Here is an 18,910-nt window from a genome sequence, read left to right on the forward strand (position 1 = left end):
GATACATTGAAGGGCTCAAAGCAAATATCTAGGTCACCAAAGAATGTATATTGTGGAAGAAGCAGACATCTTGGAGTTATGATTAAAAAATGTAGGAGTTATGAAGGCAGCTGCTTCTCCACAAGTCATTCTGACATGGGTGTATATGTCACTTGTAAGTTTAGCTGGACATCATCCAAAGTTCAACAGTGAGAACCCTGTCCTGCTGGGATTTCTCTGTCTCTTTGAATCACATCAGATAGATTTCATGTAGATTCTTTTTGTCCATATGTTGAATGCTTCATTTGCTGAGGTGTGTGGATGAAATTAAAACATTGTGCAATTATGAAATCCCAGAAGGGAGACTACTGATTAAGCAGCTGAAGATGGTTGGGCTTTGAGCAACACTGAGTGGAGTTCTGGATCTAGGATGAGTGACCTTGAATAATCAAAAGCATCTTCCCTGTGAACGATATACAGTACCTCTCAACTCCCATTGACTTTAGCTTGACTAAGCTTCAATATTGTCTTGATGTCAAGAGCAGTATTCTCATCTCGCCTCTGGAGTTCATCTTATTAGTCCATGTGGAACATATAGACATGGCTCATAAATGCCAAATAACACATGCCACAGAAATGCCAGGCAGTGAACATTGCAGTAAAAGTGTACAATCATCCACCCCTGATGTTCAGTGGCCATCAGATTGAATACCCTCACAGTCCCTCCCCATAAAATCTCCATTGATTTACCACATAAATATTATGGCGACAACTGCAGGTCAGAGGTTGGGAATCCTGCAGCAGGTGACATGCTTTGTAGCATCCAAATTGTAATTCCTTCCACCATTAGCACACAGTGGTTGCAGCATGCAACATTGATAAAATGAACTCCAGCTATTTGCTGAGGTTACATCAACAAGCAGCACCACGCAGACTTGTAACTTAATGCATCAGGTTCATGGCAATACCTCACCTATAGTCACATACCATTATGACTTATCAGTATATCACTGGTTTTTTTGTTACCATTGGGTCAAGACTTAGGATCTACTCCTCCAACAAAAATGTGGAAATATTTTCAAGAAGGAAGTTTAATACCTCTTCCCAAGGGCGATAAAGAATTGACAGCAATTCTGAAATCCTGAGGAAAAAATGTTTAAAACAATTAAAAATTCTATAAAAGTTTGGGTTTTGATAGAGATAAAGTTTTGATCCCTTCAAGATTATCATGCAATTTTGGAAAGGTTCAACAGTACACTGCCTGGGGTTTCCTCATCACTCAGGCCTTACAATTAGATGCCTGTTGGGTACTTTGTGCTGGCTTCTGATGGTCCTAGCATCTCATTTTTTTTGCTTTTTGAAATATTTTTAGATATCTGTAATAGCTACAATTGTGATCCCATAGTCCAATTGTCAAATCCCCTCGTAAATGTTGGATCAGAGATGAAGTTCAACAAACATTGGAACTAGTTTTCTGTTCTTGGCCGAATTTTAGAAGTGTAATAGACCTTCTCTTCAGTTTGAAAATGTGGAATATGAGTCTGCTCCGGCCTTTGGCATAGCTGAATGCAGCTATTTTCTAACATGATTGTGTTAAGGGTCACCAGCAAATTTACCCATGCTCATATCAGGGCTCTGCACAACCACGTTAGTGGTGGTCCCTTTCAGCAGAAGTCAGGAATTGAATGTGCACTTTTCAATCCATTTGGTTCAATTAAACATCAATATTATCAACTGTTTTGAACAATAGAACAGAAATAGGCCCCTCTAGTCCATGCCAAACTATTATTTCCCGCCGAGTCCTGCACCTGCACCCAGACCATATCCCATCATACCCCTACAATCTAGAAACCTGTCCAAATTCTTCTTTAAAAATTTGAGCTGACTTTCATCACTTCAGCTGGCAACTTGTTCCATTCTGCCACCACTCTCTGTGTGAAGAAGTTTCCCTTAATGTTCCCTCTAAACCTTTCCCCTTTCCCCTTTCACCCTAAAACCTATGGTTTGTATCTCATCTGCCCTCAGTGAGAAAAAAAGTCTACCTACATTTAGTCTGCCAAGAACTATAGAACACTACAGCAGAGAAAGCAGGCTGTTTGACCCTTGTAGTCTGTGCCAAATCACCATTTCGCTAGCTGTAGTGTCCTGCACCCATTCCATAACCCTCATAATTTTAAATACCTCTGTCAAATCTCCCTGCATTCTACGTTCCAGAGAATAAAGTACTAACCTGTTTAACCTTTCCCTGTAACTCGGTTCCTTAAGACCAGGCAACATTCTAATAAATCTTTTCTTCACTCTTTCTATCTTATTGAGTTAGTGACCAAAACTGTACACAATACTCTAAATTTTGCCTCAAAAAGCCTTGTACAATTTTACCATAACATCCCAATTCCTATACTCATTATTTTGATTTATGAAGGCCAGTATGTCAAAAGCTCTCTTTACAACCTTATTTACCTCCCAGATCTCTCTGTTCTACCACTATCCTCAATGCCTTACCATTTTCTGTGTATGCCCTTTCTTAGTTTGTCCTTCCAAAATGCCTGCATTAAATTCCATCTGCCATTTTTCAGCCCATTTTTACAGTTGGTTCAGATCCCACTCCAAGTTTTGAAAACCCTTTTCACTGTCCACAGCTCCTCCAATCTTTGTCATCTGCAAATTTGTTGATCCAATTTAGCATATTGCCATCTATATCAATGATCTGGATAATAAACAACAATAGTCCCTGGACCAGTCCCTGAGGCACACCATTATTCACAGGCCTCCAGTCTGAGAAGCATTATCCACTCTGGCTTCTCCTGTGTTGCAAATGTGAAATCCAGTTGATGACCTCCCCATGAATACCTAGCGTCTAAACCTTTGACTAACCTTCCATGTGAGACCTTGACATAGGCCTTACTAAAGTACATGTAATCAACATCCACAGCCTTTCCTTCATCAACTTTCAGGTAACCTCAAAAAGCTCTGTAACATTAGTTAAACACAACCTACCATGCACAATGCCATGTTGATTATCCCTAATTGGCTCCTGGCTATCCAAATACTTGTATACCCAAATCCTAAGCATGCTTTCCAATAGTTTGCCTACAACTGATGTCCAGCTCAGCAGTCTATAATTTCTGGGGTTACTTTTGGAGCCTTTTAAACAACAGAACGACATGAGCTACCCTCCAATCCTCTGGCACCACATCCATGGCTAAGGGCATTTTAAATATTTCTGCCAGAATATTCCCCCCTCAAGGCCTGAGGGAATATCTTGTCGGGGCCCTGGGGATTTATTCACCCTTATTTGCTTGAAGACCATGAACACTTCCTCCACTTTAATCTGTATAGGTTCCATGACCTCACTACTTTTTTTTCCTCACTTCCTTAGACTCTGTGTTGGTTTCCTGAGTAAATACTATGCAAAACCATTTAAGATCTCCCCTATCTCTTATGGCCCACTCTGATCTTCAAGGGGTCAAATTTTGTTGCTTACTATCCTTTTTTTCTTAATATACCTGTAAAAACCCTTTGGATTTTCCCTCACCTTGTCTGCCAAAATTACCTTGTGCCTCTTAGCCTTCCTAATTTAGTTCTTAAATGTTTTTCTTGCATTTTTATACTCCTCGAATATTTCATTTGCTCTGAATTGCCTATACCTGCTATACACCTCTCTCTTCGGAACCCGATCCCCAATATTCTAACAGGAGCACATAAACTTTGTATTCTCAGAATTTAACCTTTGAAGATCTTCCACTTGTATAGCAGAAAACATCTATCCCAATCCATGGATTCTATATCCTTTCTCATTTCCTCAAATGAGAAGGGATTTAGCTTTCTTTTGCATGTTTAATTCAACCTCCATTTGGGGCTTGAGATCTACCTACTCATATCCTGTCTGGCTGCTAACTTCATATTTTACTAACTTTGCAATTTAACTTTTCTATCTCTGACTTGGCAAACCATTCATTTCCATGGTTACCAAAGATGGGCATTATCTCTGTCTTGCTACCAACCATTTCCTCTTCCATTCCAAATTAAAATGGTGACAATTAATCTTCCTGAATCTGGTTAAACTACAAAATCAATTAAGTTACCATATATTTCGGCATTTAAGTCGAGTCGTGAAATCCAAAAAACCTCAAAAAATGGGGGTCGACTTTATGCCGGATATCCTTTTGAGACCTTAATTCAGTTCAAAATCCTATCCACGCTTATCTGGCCTACAAGTCGACCATTTAAAACCCAATTTGGCATATGAAATGACCCTTGAAAAACAAAAAAAAACCCATCTGCAACAAATATTCATTGAGATTTTTTTCCCCCCTATTGTGAAATTATTTTTGCATCAAAGATCAAGGATCCTGGATAGGGTGAGGAATGGGAGCCTACTCCCCTGCCTTTCTGAAAAGTTCATTGCCAAGCTTCAAATATAGCTTTTATTTTGGTTTGCTCTGTTCAGAACACAATGGATTATTTTAAAAGCAATAGTTCACTTTGTATCTTGCAACCGTTAGTTTAGCAGTTAGCACGGCACTATTACAATGCAAGCAACTGGGTTTGAATTTGGCGCTGTCTGTAAGAAGCTTGTATTTTCTCCCAGTCTCAGCCTGAGTTTTCTCTTGCATTCTAAAGACATAGAGTTAGAAGGTTAATTCGTCTCATGAGTGTATTTTGGCAGCATGGACCAGAAGGCACTCTTCCTGTGCTGCATCGCTAAATTTAAAAAAATTATTTTTCCCCTTGAGAATGGCAACTTTTACCCTTTTGAGATTGTTTTGATTATGGAGCCAAGTTATGAACAGATTTTAATGGGTATATAATTTATCTGTTGTGCCCCATTAACTGTCATTCAGTGCGACTGTATTTAATCTCCTGTCCTGTGTAAGAAGAATTTAATAGATCAAAGGAAGATGAGAGTACAACCTGGTGTTTTAAAAAAGCCTATAGTTTTGAAAGGTTGAAGCTCTAATAATTAGCACAGTTTCCTGGGAATAGAGCCTAAATCAGAATGCTAAAATATGGTATTAGCCTGCTTAACAGGAGCAAGAATTTGTGCTTTACTACACAGTTATTTTGGTAGATGAAGATGCTTGCATTAGATTGTATAACTTCATGGATTAATATAATTGTTAGTTATGCCAACAACTGGAAGGGCCAAAGGCAGGAGGATAAACACCCATTTATTTTAGTGTGATGATGCAAATATGCAAAAGATCAGCTGACCTCTGAAATAAGAAGGCATAATTAAATTAGGTTTTCAGAAATTATTCTGAGCCAAAAACACCTGATTTTGCATTTTGAAAGTAATATATTGTTGCGATCGGATGAAACGCTGGATATTTTTTAGTTATGAGGCAAAATACTAGGTTTCAACTTTCCTTTACATAAAATCAGGCCGTATGGACACATGCCAATGCTAACTAGTCCCACCTGTCTGTGTTTGGTCCATATCCCTCAGCCTATCCTATCCATGTATCTGTCCATTTTTAATCCCCCACAGTACCTGCCTCAACCACCTACTCTGACAGCTTGTTCCATAAACTCTCCACCCTGTTTTGTTTTTAAGTTACCCCTCAGGTTCCTGTTGAATCTCTTTCGTCTGCATTGATGGGACTTGAATAAAGAGGGTTTGTACCTTCACGAAGTTCTACCTCTGCTAGAGCCAAACGTGAAGAAAGCACACCAGCGCCTTTCCATTCTGAGAAGTTTGAAGAGATTTGATATGTTGTCAAATACTTGTCAAACTTCATGGAGAGTATACTGACTGGTTGCATCTCTGTCTGGTAATTCCAGAGCTCAGAAACGCAAGCCAGATCCATCACAGGCTCTGACCTCCCATTCAGTGAAGGCAGCCAAGATCATAAAGGAGCACCATCACTCTGGACACAGCCGCTTTTCATTGTTACCTTTGAGAAGAAGGTTCAGAGGCTGATGTCCAGCACCTCAAGATTCAAGAACAGTTTATTCCCTTACGCTAATCATAAAATCCAACATCACGAAAGACCTGTTCAGTTTTGCAATGCCACCTTTTTTCCTTATATTATGGTAAATCAGCATTCATTATCTATCTTTGATATTGTCTTGTTTAATGTATACTATTGTAGTTTTTCACAAGGTACCTGTTTGTCTACAACAAGCAAGAATTTCAATGCATATTTGATCCCTTTATTGTCATGTAATAAAACGCAAAATTGTCAAATTTTAGCTGCTGTAAAGATATGCAAAGAGATGCCACTAGTATCACCCTATTGCCCCCAATGAGAGAAAGAGAAGCAAATGAGTCCCTTCAGAGACACCGAATGCCTGTGGATTCACCTCCTGCGGTCTCTCCGCAGCTGCACAACCTCCATTGGAAAACCTAAGTTCCATTTTATCATCTGACCGTACATATACAACAACTATTTGAACCAGCGTTTCTCCGGGCCAACATGCACGCACATACACAGTGCATAATAATCACATAAGTATATAATGATAAATAGTGGTCTGGAGAAATGGTCTTTCATCTGGTTGTAAATGTAAGGTCAGATGATAATAAACTTGAATTTGATCTAAGGTTGCCTGATACCATTAAACAAACTCACAGCCTGTGGGGAAAAAAAACTATTTCTTATCTTGCCCAGTCCTTATTTTAATGCTCCTGTACCTTAAAACCTCTGATATAAGCAGGAAGCTTTCAGTGCCCAAGCCTTCTTCAAGAGCCCTTCTTGCATCTGCACTTTGAAATAGCTTTCAACTCTGGTTGCTGTACTCGTGGAACAATTAAATTGCACTGGAGAGAATGCCTGAGGAGGAGGGATTTAGTTATGGAATAAGATTGGATAGGTTGGGCTTGCTTTCCTTGGCGTGAAGGAGATTGAGGGCGAGATCTGATAGAAGTGTATAAGATTATCAGAGATGGAGTACATCATCAAAATCTGTTTTCTCCATGGTAAAGCTATCAAAAATAAAAGGGCACTGGTTTAAGATGAGAAGGGGATTGTGTCAAAGAAAGATGTCATCCTAATGTAATCAAATGAATTAGTGTTGCTGAACAAAAAGATCAGCATGGACAGAGTGGTGCTTGTTTTTGTGCTCTATGACCAACTCCTCTGGACAGTTTATAGTTGATCAACCAATGTACTTTTGGTAACTGCATCTGTAACTAAATCAAGCAAAAATTCTGTGGATGGGAACAAAACTGTTAGAAACTACAGGTGTTTCTATCTGTGTTCCCCATTCAATTTTCAGATTTTAATCAATTTTATTGGTGGGGTTTGAGCTGAATGTTTCCCTCCTCACTGATTCATCCCTTATTTAATATGGGAGGCTGGAAAGACGGGGGTGGGGTAGCTCTTGGAGTCTGTTAATTTGCTTTGTGCAGTGCCCCCTGGTGCAAATTAAGAAGCAAAGCAGAGAAAGGAACCAACTTTTACCAACGTTTATTGAATAAAACTTGAATAATGGAGATGAAGCATTTTCTATCTTATGGCATTTCAAATACATTTGAAGGCAGCAATATTTAGAATTTTGATATTGTTTAAATGTGAACAATATATGATTGAAGGTAATCCATTATGTGTGAAGAGGAAAAACTATCAAGATTTGTGAGAAGATGGAGTGTTTTGTGACACTTCACTTTTTTTAAAATTTGCCTCCATCTCAGCACAAATCACTGCAAAAAAAAAACAATCGTTAATGGACAGGGCTTTCTAAAGTGAAACATGAAAGTCTGCAGATGCTGTGACCATAGTAGAAATGTTGGAGTTCAAGGTCTCGTACCTTGAAGAAGGTCTCAGGCTTGAAACATTGGTTATATATTTTTAGCTCCTATGGATGCTGCCAAGACCTGCTGAGTTCCTCCAGCATTTCTGGGTTTTTACTTAAATAAAATATGGTGTTATGGTGTGAAATCATCGCTATAAATGATATGTCACATGACTTTAAAAAATATATTAAATAATAGCTGTCAAGCTTGCAATAGAGGTAACCAAGCACAGATTTCCAGGGAACTAAAAGGGAATTGTGTTTGTAAATGACAAAATGGATTGCTATAATTTAATATTTGAATGGCCACATTTCACATGCCATAGCAAATTCAAAGTTTTTAAAAAATAACTGCAGCTCAGCCATTCTTATTAGTGCAAGGTTTTACCAGAGCAGATTGTGCCAGTGGGTGATCTAATTGAAATGTTTAAACAAAGATTGGGAATCTTCATAGTTTTGCACAGGATGGCCCTAATTTAGTAAGTGCTGGATCTAAAGTAATTCCGTATTCTGGCATATTCTACTGTATTTGTGGACAGAGTGATATGCTGCTTCTTATGCTTTGTTTACAATAGATTTCTGTTGGGGAAGTGGAAACACCTGAAAAAAGTTCCCTGTGTGTACCAAAGTAATTGCACTATCATTCCAGGAAAGAGTGGTGAACTACAATTACAAGCAGACCACAATTTTTGGGATCCATTTTATCTTATCAGAATTCACTCTGTAAAATTGTGGCCCCATTTCAGACCCAATAAAGGCTGCATCCTGTTTGATTACTGGAATAATGGGACAGTAACATTTGATTTGAAACAAGTTAAATGTATACTGATGTGTCCTAAGGGCAGCCTGCCACCAAAAGATGTTTTCCCCACCCATTTGGGGTATCTCATTAAAGCTGTCAGTGAGTCATTGTTAAGTTTTCATGTGGTTGTGCGTTTTGATGCTAATGTAATGTGTGTATGGACTTGTTTCGTTTCCAGCACAAATGTGGTTATGAATTATTCAGAGACGGAGTCTAAGGTTCGAGAAGCAACCAATGATGATCCGTGGGGACCTTCAGGGCAGCTAATGGCAGAGATCGCCAAGTAAGTACTAATCTTACTGAGCTCTAGGGGTGGTCATGCAATGTGTATAGACTGAGTATGCTGTTTCTTAAAAACAAAAGTGAAAACGTGATTTCACCGTTTGGCCCCGAAGATGCATTCAAAATATGAAACTGAATTAGCACTGTTCACTTTTCTTCAAGAACAAAACTCGTTAGAGTGGGTAAGAGCTGGAATAAGCCTATGAGAAGAAGGACACCATGCATCATGTGATTATGGTTTCACTCCTATATCACTCTTTGCTATTCATGTTGCATTTTGTTTTCATACGCTAGAGTAGCATGGAACAAGTGAAAAGTTATATCACATTAACACTCTCGCCTCAATCCCAGTTGTTATCAATGCAAATAAGGTTTACTTATAAAATGAGTAAAACTTGTTGCTGGGCGCTAAGGAATATTGCATAAAATCTCACTCTCTATTGAATTGCAGTCCACAGTTTGTCATTGAATTGCAGAATCTATGTAGTAAGCATTTTAATAGACAGCGATGCAAATGAATGTGATCTGTACCATAAACTTGGCAAACTATGTTGTCACCCAGGTTAATTAACTTACTGTTTTAAAGGCATAATGCCAGCAAAATTGTGCATCACTCATTATCTCAAATTGGCTGCAGTATATCCCACCATAACGCTGAAGGGCCCTCTTTAAATCACTGCGTTTAGATTAGAGCAATATCTAATTTTGTGCTCCCCAGTATTAAAAGGGACACGTTAAGAAAAAAATTGCATGTCACTCACTCAGTTAAAATATGAATGATTGCTGCCAGCCCCTTCAATATAACAACTAATTAATGGATTACATGTGGAATAATTTTATATTCCATCTCTGCATCTAGAGTCGGTGTGGAAAGTTTTTTTTTGTTATTTGGTGTTTTCATGAAGTGTGGAATGACTTGTTTTTATTCCTGTTTTCTGTATCTGTATATACTTCCTCCTTCGTACTAGCATGTGTACGATGTATAAACTGATCCAAAATCAATGAAGGATCTATTTCATCCCCAGGGTATCAGTTACATATATCAAAACTTTAAATATTTTATGTTATCCATCAGATCAAAACATTGAAAGCTCTTAGATGATAGCTGTTGTCTAAGGGGACATTTCTTTCTTGTTAATATGGTGGCAATAATTTGTGATAATGATTGGTTCATAATGCTGTTTGTTAGAGGAAATGTGTGTGTGCCAGACTCACTCTGCCACCTACAGTCAACCCTTACTGCTTGTGCAGGAGCATCCACCCACAGCAATTGCCTTTTCATGAGTAAAAATAGCTCAAAATAAAAGCCTATGGTCCCGTTCTCACACTGTACATTCTTTTGCATTGTTTCCTTTTGTAACAAAATACTTGGATCTGCTAATGCTGCTGTATTTTATTGTAGGTGCACATTTATGTACGAACAATTTCCTGAAGTTATGAACATGCTTTGGAATCGTATGCTAAAAGACAATAAAAAGAACTGGAGGCGGGTCTATAAGGTGAGGTGACCAAAGCATGACATTTCCATTTCAGGGCATTTTCCATGTCGGTTTTTGAAACAAAACATTTTTTTGTCTATCACAGAAAACCAAGCAGTTGAATGTTTAATGAACCTTTCAAAGTCAACGCAAAATAATTTAATAGTGTGTTTATTTCATAATGCTATAAAATGGTTCAAGTTCAAAAATCTGGATATCTATCACATTTAATAAGCTCTGTATCATTGTATTTTTAACAGCTTTTAAATGTCTGAATTTTAAAAAATATATATATTGGACAATTTGTAATTATTAAACTTTTGGATGCCACTTCAAATTAAGTAAATAAAATGACGCCAATTTAAAAAGTGACTCCTCTTGTGCAGAAGTTTCTAAATGAGATGGAATTAATCAATAGCATTTTGTAGCTACAGGCAGTCCCTGATCCATTCCCAAGTCTTTCTTTAAGTCGAATTTGTAGGTAAGTTGGAACAGGTACATTTGGTTCTTATTTAGTGTCATTTAGTCAAATTTCTTGAAGTACTCATCAAGGGAGGTTTGTACAGAGCTTTTCTTGCATCGGATTTGTGCTTTGGAGGCATGATGACAAGGGTAAATAATCATGATCCGACTTAAAATGGCAAATGGATTTCTCCATCCCCAAGCCGGCGAACCGCTGAAGCCGCACGTCCATCATTCAGATGTTCATAACATTTAATTTGAAATGTCTGTATTGGAAACAGTATATCAACGAATGTCGGAGAATATTCTCAGCCAAAAATGGGTTCACAGGAGACCAAAGAGAAAATTAAATGTGTAAAGCTGCCCTCAAATTCAGTGGTTTTCAATTGAGAGAATATTGTCCCAATATGAGCATTCCCTTGTATTGCTCTCTCTCTCTGATTTGAGGAGCTCTCTGTACTTTTTATTTTAAAATGATGTCGCATATAAGCATTAAGGGAATTCTCTCTAGATTTATAGTAAATTCAAAATTTCATAACCTTTCCACTTATTTGTCTATAGATCTGGATTGAATATTATTCATTTTTCTTTTGAATACAATCGAGATTATTAAGAATTAAGGTATTTGCCTACTTGCTTTTTATCCATTTTATGTTTATCTTCAAAATATGGCCAAACCAATGGTTGTTAAACAAGAAAGTCTAAAGACACTATGATTGTAGTTTACACAAAATTGCTGGAGAAATTCAGCAGAGTTCTTTGTTTAGCATAACCAACGTTTCGTGCCTGAGCCCGTCATTGTGTATTTTTTTTTTAACTTGCTGTCGCAAACTCCTGTCATTAATATCACAGCAGTGATTTAAAATATTGGTCGGATTATTTTGTATACAAGAACAGTATATTATTGTTGCTTTTCATTTCCAATTTGCTAAAGTGTGTGAAGCTTGAAGACGAAAATAATTTTAAAGAAAACTATTTAAAACTAGTCATGTTTTCTTTATGACTTAATGTACAAACTTTTCATCTATATATCTTGGCATTATTTTTAAACTCTGTGCTGGCTGAATTTTGATCGGCTTTAAACAGCAAGGAAAGGAACTTCTTTGCAACTTGCATCAAAATATTTAAATTATTTCATCAAAGTTCACTTGTATGTAGACTTGGAATGTTTTTTATTGTGAAATCTTTATATCTTTCACAGAATATGCCCTGGGTGCCCTTTGTTTAATAACATAAAAATATGGAATTAATATTCTTGTAAGTGTAACAGACAGCTGCAGTAATCCCCAATGTGTTTCACAGAAGAGATTAGATGATAAACAGCCACAGATGGTAATTAATGAGGTTCAAATGCTGCACACCCTTATTTGGTCTGTTGAAGAAAATTGTACTTCTAAATCTTAGGTTCTAATGTGTGAAATTTTGCTCTTTTTCTGACACTGGTATGCATACTATTGCAGATAAGAACTGTTTAGATTTTTGAATTAATCTGAATGAGGCGTAGCAAATGCAAAGACAATTTTTTTTGATATAATAACTAAAATCACTTTCAAATACACATTTTAGACCAAGGTTTGAGATTAGTTTCCAATTTGTAGACTGTCAAATCATTGATTATTTTGATATTTCAACCAAGGCTGCAAGCACTGTCAACGTTCAAAGCCACATTTAGAAAAGATTTCATTCATTGTGTATACTTAATTATGAGCAGCCTTGCAATTACTATTTTGACAGACTGGTGTCTGAGGGAGTAGTGTGTACATTCCCTTAACCTCCTCCTGTGTTTGTTATTGTGCAGCATTTGACAAGCTGCATTAGTTCTAGGTTGTTGCAGAGGTGCAAAATATTGTTGTATATTATCATATCATTGTGTAGATTTTTCCCCTAATACCTACTTGTCTTTTCCTTTCAGTGTCAACTGTAATGAAATTTTAGATTGGGAAAGAGGTCTATCTATACCTGTCGAGAAACTCCCTAATGACCAGTTGACTGCTGATCTCGTGCTTCATAATTCAGAAAATATTTTGTTGGTTTATATTATGTGGCAGGCTTGACAAGTTGTTTGATGGAGAGTTTTGCTTGCCTTTGTTTAGAGGAGGTCAATAGCATTTATTAAAAGGGAAAGTGTTAAGGGATTTTTTTCTCAAAATGGTTGATTTATAAGATCCAGAAGTTTTTTTTTTATAATATCCCGTCATATATACACACTATAAGTTCTAAATGCAGTCATTAAATATTACTGTTCTGAAGTTAACTCTTTACGGTTAAAGGATCGAAAATAATTCAGACATTCAAGTGGAAGAGTACATTTTGAAGCTGGTGATAATAACAACTAAAACAAGTGTTTTCTCTGTCCATCAATTCATTGGAAACCAGATCGGAGTTTCATTTTCTAATTATATTGTGAACGCATCATTATCTCTTTAATTTTACTTGTATGGAAGGCAAGTTTATTTATGTTCTGTTCATCTTGTAAACTAATATTGCAGGCTGTCAATTTTGATTTGAGATGGGAATCCTCCGACTGACTGCTGGCATTCATGGTATTTTATTAAAGCAGGAAACAATCATTGCAATATGGGAGTATGTGACTTTGTTCTTACAAACAAAATGCTTTGTTTTCTTTCCCCCCACCCCTGGAACTACCTTACAGTCCTTGCTACTGCTGGCTTATCTCATAAGGAATGGGTCAGAACGAGTAGTTACCAGTGCCCGAGAACACATTTACGATTTACGTTCGATGGAAAACTACCATTTCGTAGGTAAGCAAGCCTCCTGCGCTAGGGAGCAAAATAAAAAGCTTTGAACAAATTATAACAGCAAGCTGAGTTGTCAGTCACTTGAGCCAGTAGATCAGCTTCCTTCACTAATTAGAATGTGACTGGTGGCACTATCTGAAGTGTACAGAATCTGAGATTTGGGGGCCCTAGAGTATTAATTAGTGAAGACAAGAACTCGCAGAAAGGACATGGTAATAACAACACAACTAGCACAACATGAGTGCTCAGGTTTTTCTTTAAAAAAAAACAACAGCTATGACTCCCTTGTGATACTCATAAAGAAATTGCCTTAATTACATAGGAAGGAAAGGTTAGACACCAACACAGACTAATCTGTTTGAAGAAGCAAGAATATCTGCAAATAATATTTACAATGCAGTGGCAATAAGGCCATGTTTTTATGGTTTTGACGTTAAAGTTAAAACTTAGAGACTGAAATAAAACTGATATACTTTGTCATATCTAAATGTACAATAATAATAATCTAGGTGCCTTTTTTTAATACTGGAAAATCCTGCTGGATCATCAAAGCTCAGCAATTGCAAGCCTAATAGCTATATTTGGGAACAATGCCTTATCAAAAAAAAATGTCATTTATTGCTTACTGTAATTAGCAACACAATCTCCAGCATCCATCCAATATTAGAAAGGCAGATGCTGCAAAAAAATTAATTGGTGAATTCACCATGGCACTTTAAAATCAGAAATTGGAATTTGCACTGCAATTTTTATACAAAACTTGCTTTAAGGCCTGGTAGGTGTAAAACAAATATTGTGAAGAAGGCAGTAAAAGCATTATGCTTTTGGCCTGAATTAAGGAAGTGAAGGTTTTGTCAGTGTTCATTATTTTGTATCAGTGTCTAATAACTGATTTAAATGTTCATTTGAAGTCTTTGGGGAAAATGGGATTGGCTGTTGCTCTGCCCCAAATAATCTGTGATCAATACAAAGTTTGGATGTTAACAAAAAGGCAACAAAAGTGCAGGAGATGGTTTACTTGAACTTGTAATCTGCTCACAATTTAAAAATGAGGGAAAAACACTAACAATAGAAGAACAAAAATTTGACTTGGTTGTTTATAGTGTTAGCAACATGAAACTTGCCTCTCAGCCAGCTTCATGCTATTATTTTCTAGTATTGATCTCTCAATCTGTGCCTATCACTATGACCAGAACATCTTTTTGATAATTAATGTATTTATCATAAGTACACAGTAACACAAGTTTTCTATTTTGTACACAGTTTACTAAAATGCTTTAAATTCAATAAATGTTGTGGCATAATGGATTTGTAGCTGCCTTTTATCTACTCTCTGTTCACCTGATATTTTCAGATGAAAATGGAAAAGACCAAGGCATAAATGTACGACAGAAAGTGAAAGAAATGGTCGAATTTGTACAGGATGATGACCGTTTACGAGAAGAGCGGAAAAAAGCCAAGAAAAACAAAGACAAATACATTGGTGTTTCTTCAGATAGTTTGGGAGGCTATAGATACAGTGAGTACTGAGATGTTTTATAACATTCATAAATAATGGTAAGCATCTGTCTTTCACGATTCTATTTCGAAGAGAATCCATTTCAATTCCATTTTAGAAGAGGAACAAAAATGCTGAGCTATTTTATTTTGGAAATAAAGATTACAAACCTAGCTGTGCAATAGGAATGATGTGGACTTCAAACAATCTGCCACATATTTTTACACTAATAATTTAATGGTTAATATCAAAGAGAGATCATAATTTTTAAAACCCTGGATGCTTTGTACAAAGCCATATTTGTTGGACTATCTGCACAAGGAAAGTTGACTCAATACATCCATGCCAATTCTCTGACCTTTCAGATTCCAAGTGCTTGTTCTTGAAATATTGTCGGTGAAAAGTCCAAAAACTTGTGATGGGAGTCCCATAACATGAGGGCAGAATGGTCATTTAGCATTTCTTGAAGGTACCCTTAGTTGGATGTGGTAAGAGGACAGGATTGTATGACCTTTTCTTCCCCTGGTTGAGGCTGCCTCCTTGGACTCTTGACTTAAAATAACACATCCACTCTGCCCCAAACGCACATTTGAGCTTCCTTACACTGCATAGTTTTACTAAAAGTTAGAAGTTGACAAAGATGTATTTTAGCTCTTAATTTAACCTGCCACCATGTCATGACAAGCACAAAAAGAGTAATATTCACCAACCAGACTTTTCAAGAGTGTTGTTGCTCATGTTCTTCACCCTCCCCCTCCAATCTAGAAAGATTTCCAGGTTCCATGTGGAATCTCACTGAATCCTGCTCTATTTAATTTTCTTGTCACTTACTCCTCTGCCCTGTTTCTCTCTGTCTTATTTCTGTGGCTTCCTATTTCAGGATGTGCCATCTGCTACTCTGGCCACTTTCTACCACCTCTTCTGTTATTTCACTCTGTTTTACTCCTTTTTGCCAACACCTTAGTTACTCAGCTCTTCATTGAAGCTGTCACTTCCTGTCTCTCGACACTTTTCCCTTAGCTTTTGTGTACTTCCACCTTGTCAATTGTTCTTGTTCATTTTGGAAACTTCCACACTGAGTCCAATTATCTGGACAAATTGCCTTTTAATTAATCCAATCTTCACTCTGTATGTCAACCCATATGACTGTATCACTCTCCTTGATATTTTTTTTTCTTCTGATTTGATGTGCCTTTTGTATTTGTGTGGTTTAAGTTCTATTTCTGACATCTGAACCCTTCCACACAATTAGATTACTATCTTTCTCCATGTGCTCAATGAGGTATTCTCACTTGCTGCCACCAAACAATTATGTAAGATGCTCCAACTATAATATCTACAATATGCCAAGATAGAAAAAATAAATAAATATAAAAGGCTAGATAAATAAATATTCACAGTTGCAGTCAGTGCAAGAAAAAAAGTAACATTTCAGCAGATCTTTTTGTGATCCTGGACCTGGACTAGGTCAGGGTAGTGTGGGGTGGTTGAAGAAACTGTTGGATTAAAAACTGTTGTTGAACTAGAAGTTCAACTTTCTGTCCCTTCTGCCTGAAGGTAGCAACGAGAAGTGTCCAGAGTAATGGGAGTCCTTTATGATGGCTGCCTTCTTGAGGCAATGTTTTGCAAAGGTGTCTTCAATGGATGCAGGGTTGAGATGAAAAAAGCAGGGTCTGTTACTAACTTGTGTGAGTGTCTTTGTTTGATTCTCATTACAAACAGTTTAAGTACAGCAAAAAAGAGGCAGTTTGGCCCAGTTAGTTATTAATGTTTGTGTCAGTACACAACAAAAATCTACCACTTAGTTGCTCATCACTTTTCAGCATATTTTTGTGTTTCCTATTCTTTAGTGGTGTTAATGCTGAATCACTCTGAAATTGAATGAAATTAATTTTTCAAGCAATGAATTTGCTTTTTTAATCTTTCATTTTGAAAGACCAGGGAATACTTTTCTTTCATGTTGTCTCCTTCTAGTTGCAATTTGTTGATTTTAAAAACCAACTCATTTAGTCTATAAATGTACATTTTCTTTCTTTTTAAATTTGCATTGAGTTTAATATATAAATCCTGCATACAAAGTCATCTAAATATAACAGGCCATATAGACATATCACATATTAAACATACAATTTGGCTCAAAAATCTATCCATAACAGTTTAGTTGAGACATCAAATTCTATAAATATGGTATTTGACAGTTTCTTTAAAACATCAAATTCTATAAATAAGTTATTGGATATCCCTTTTCAGTACGATTCTGGATAGATAAGACAAAATTAAACCGTACCTTTATATAAAGAAAAGGTAAATTCTATCTTAATGATATGATCCATGACAACTTAATTTAACTAATTTATAAAAAGAAAAAGAAAAGAAAACAAAAATCTTCTGACTAATTAACTCCTACCTCTAATCAAGGTCAACTTGTAAAATTGTAAGAATATGGATCGAATAGCAATCTTCAGTCTCCAGAGAGTCTCCGGTTAAACTTCCAATTAAGACAGTAATCCATAAATGGGTCCCACATCTTGTCAAATTGAAACTTTTTATCTTCAATCTTGTATCTAATTTTCTACAAGCTTAAACAGGACATAACAACATGTAACCACTGAATAGGAGTAGGTGGGGAGTTATCTTTCCATTTCATTAAAATTGCTCATCTAGCTATCAATTATGTAAAAGCTAAAATTCTCTCTTGGGTTGAAGTCAAGAATGTAACCTTTTCTTGAGGAAAAAAACCAAACAAACCAATAAAAGGGCATGGTTCTAATTTGAACTTTAGAATCATTGACAAAATTTGAAAAATATCTCTCCAAAATTTTTCTAAATTAGGAGACTCCCGGAACATATGAATCAATGAAGCTTCAAAGATTTTGCACCTCATAAAATCAAGATAATTTGACTTTGGACATGTGTATCCTATGTACCACCTTAAATTGTAACAAACAATGTCATGTACAAAATGAGGAGTCGTTAACCAAGTTAAGAGTGAAAATACAATCTTAGTCTAAAAATGATATAATACAACTCCGATTATCTGAAATGTTTGGGACCAGGCCCATTTAGGATAAACTTTTTTTTTTGGAGAACTGGTCTTTTTTAAAAAAACAGCCCAGTAGCAACAGCAAATCACTTGTAACAGTGTTTATACAACAACAAACAACAAGGTAAGGCTTTTAAAGCATTAAAATAAAGTTTAAATCTCACCCAAAAGATGCTGGCCACGCTGATCACCGACACTTCCCCACCAAAGCCCTGCTCATGCCAGGAGCCCGAGGGTCCTGCTTCTGCCCGGGAGCTTGAGGTCCCTGCTGCTGTTAGTGCCGTGGGCCCGAGGTCAGCTGCTGCCGCCACCAGGAGCCTGACGTCCACGGTCATTTCAGCTCCAAAAAAGTTTCGGATAAATGAGGATTTTGAAAAATCCAATTGCGGTTAATTGGAGTTGTAATGTATATTCAAATCTCATTCCCAATCATTCTTAATCCCAGTCATTGACGCTGTTCTTAAATCTAAAGTTATTATAAATCAGGGGTCACCAACACGGTGCTCGCGAGCACCAGGTCACCCGCAGGAACTATATGAATCGCCCACTGGCCTCTTCTTAAAAATAGCACTAATCACCATTGAGCTCTGTCTAAAATTTTATTTAATTGCGTTGCTATTCTTTTTGAATCACACTTGCATTGATATAGATTTGAAAAAATACAGGTACCGGCAGCACAAGTTGGGTGGGCGGGAGACCAGCAGTGCAAGTTAGGCCGGGTGGGGGGGGGGGGGGGGGGGGGGAAGAGACCAGCAGCGCGAGTCAGGCCGGGGAGGGGGTGGGGGGAGAAGAAGCCGGCAGCGCGAGTCGGGCTGGTGGGGGAAGGGAGGAGACTGGCACCGCGAGTCTGTCCGGCGAGGGGAGGGGGGA

General features: G+C 37.2%; 1 protein-coding gene across 3 annotated transcripts in view; it reads left to right on the top strand.

The window, feature by feature from the left end:
- clint1a (clathrin interactor 1a) overlaps window positions 1-18,910 on the top strand; it is a 155,850-nt gene that overhangs the window by 73,190 nt on the left and 63,750 nt on the right. For all 3 annotated transcript variants that reach the window (XM_069899035.1, XM_069899037.1, XM_069899036.1), the window contains exons 2-5: window positions 8,697-8,801; window positions 10,203-10,299; window positions 13,394-13,502; window positions 14,854-15,018. In XM_069899035.1, the coding sequence (XP_069755136.1) occupies window positions 8,697-8,801; window positions 10,203-10,299; window positions 13,394-13,502; window positions 14,854-15,018 (476 nt within the window). The remainder of the gene's footprint in view (window positions 1-8,696; window positions 8,802-10,202; window positions 10,300-13,393; window positions 13,503-14,853; window positions 15,019-18,910) is intronic.

This window comes from Narcine bancroftii, chromosome 9 (assembly GCF_036971445.1).
Source record: "Narcine bancroftii isolate sNarBan1 chromosome 9, sNarBan1.hap1, whole genome shotgun sequence".
Taxonomy (NCBI): domain Eukaryota; kingdom Metazoa; phylum Chordata; class Chondrichthyes; order Torpediniformes; family Narcinidae; genus Narcine; species Narcine bancroftii.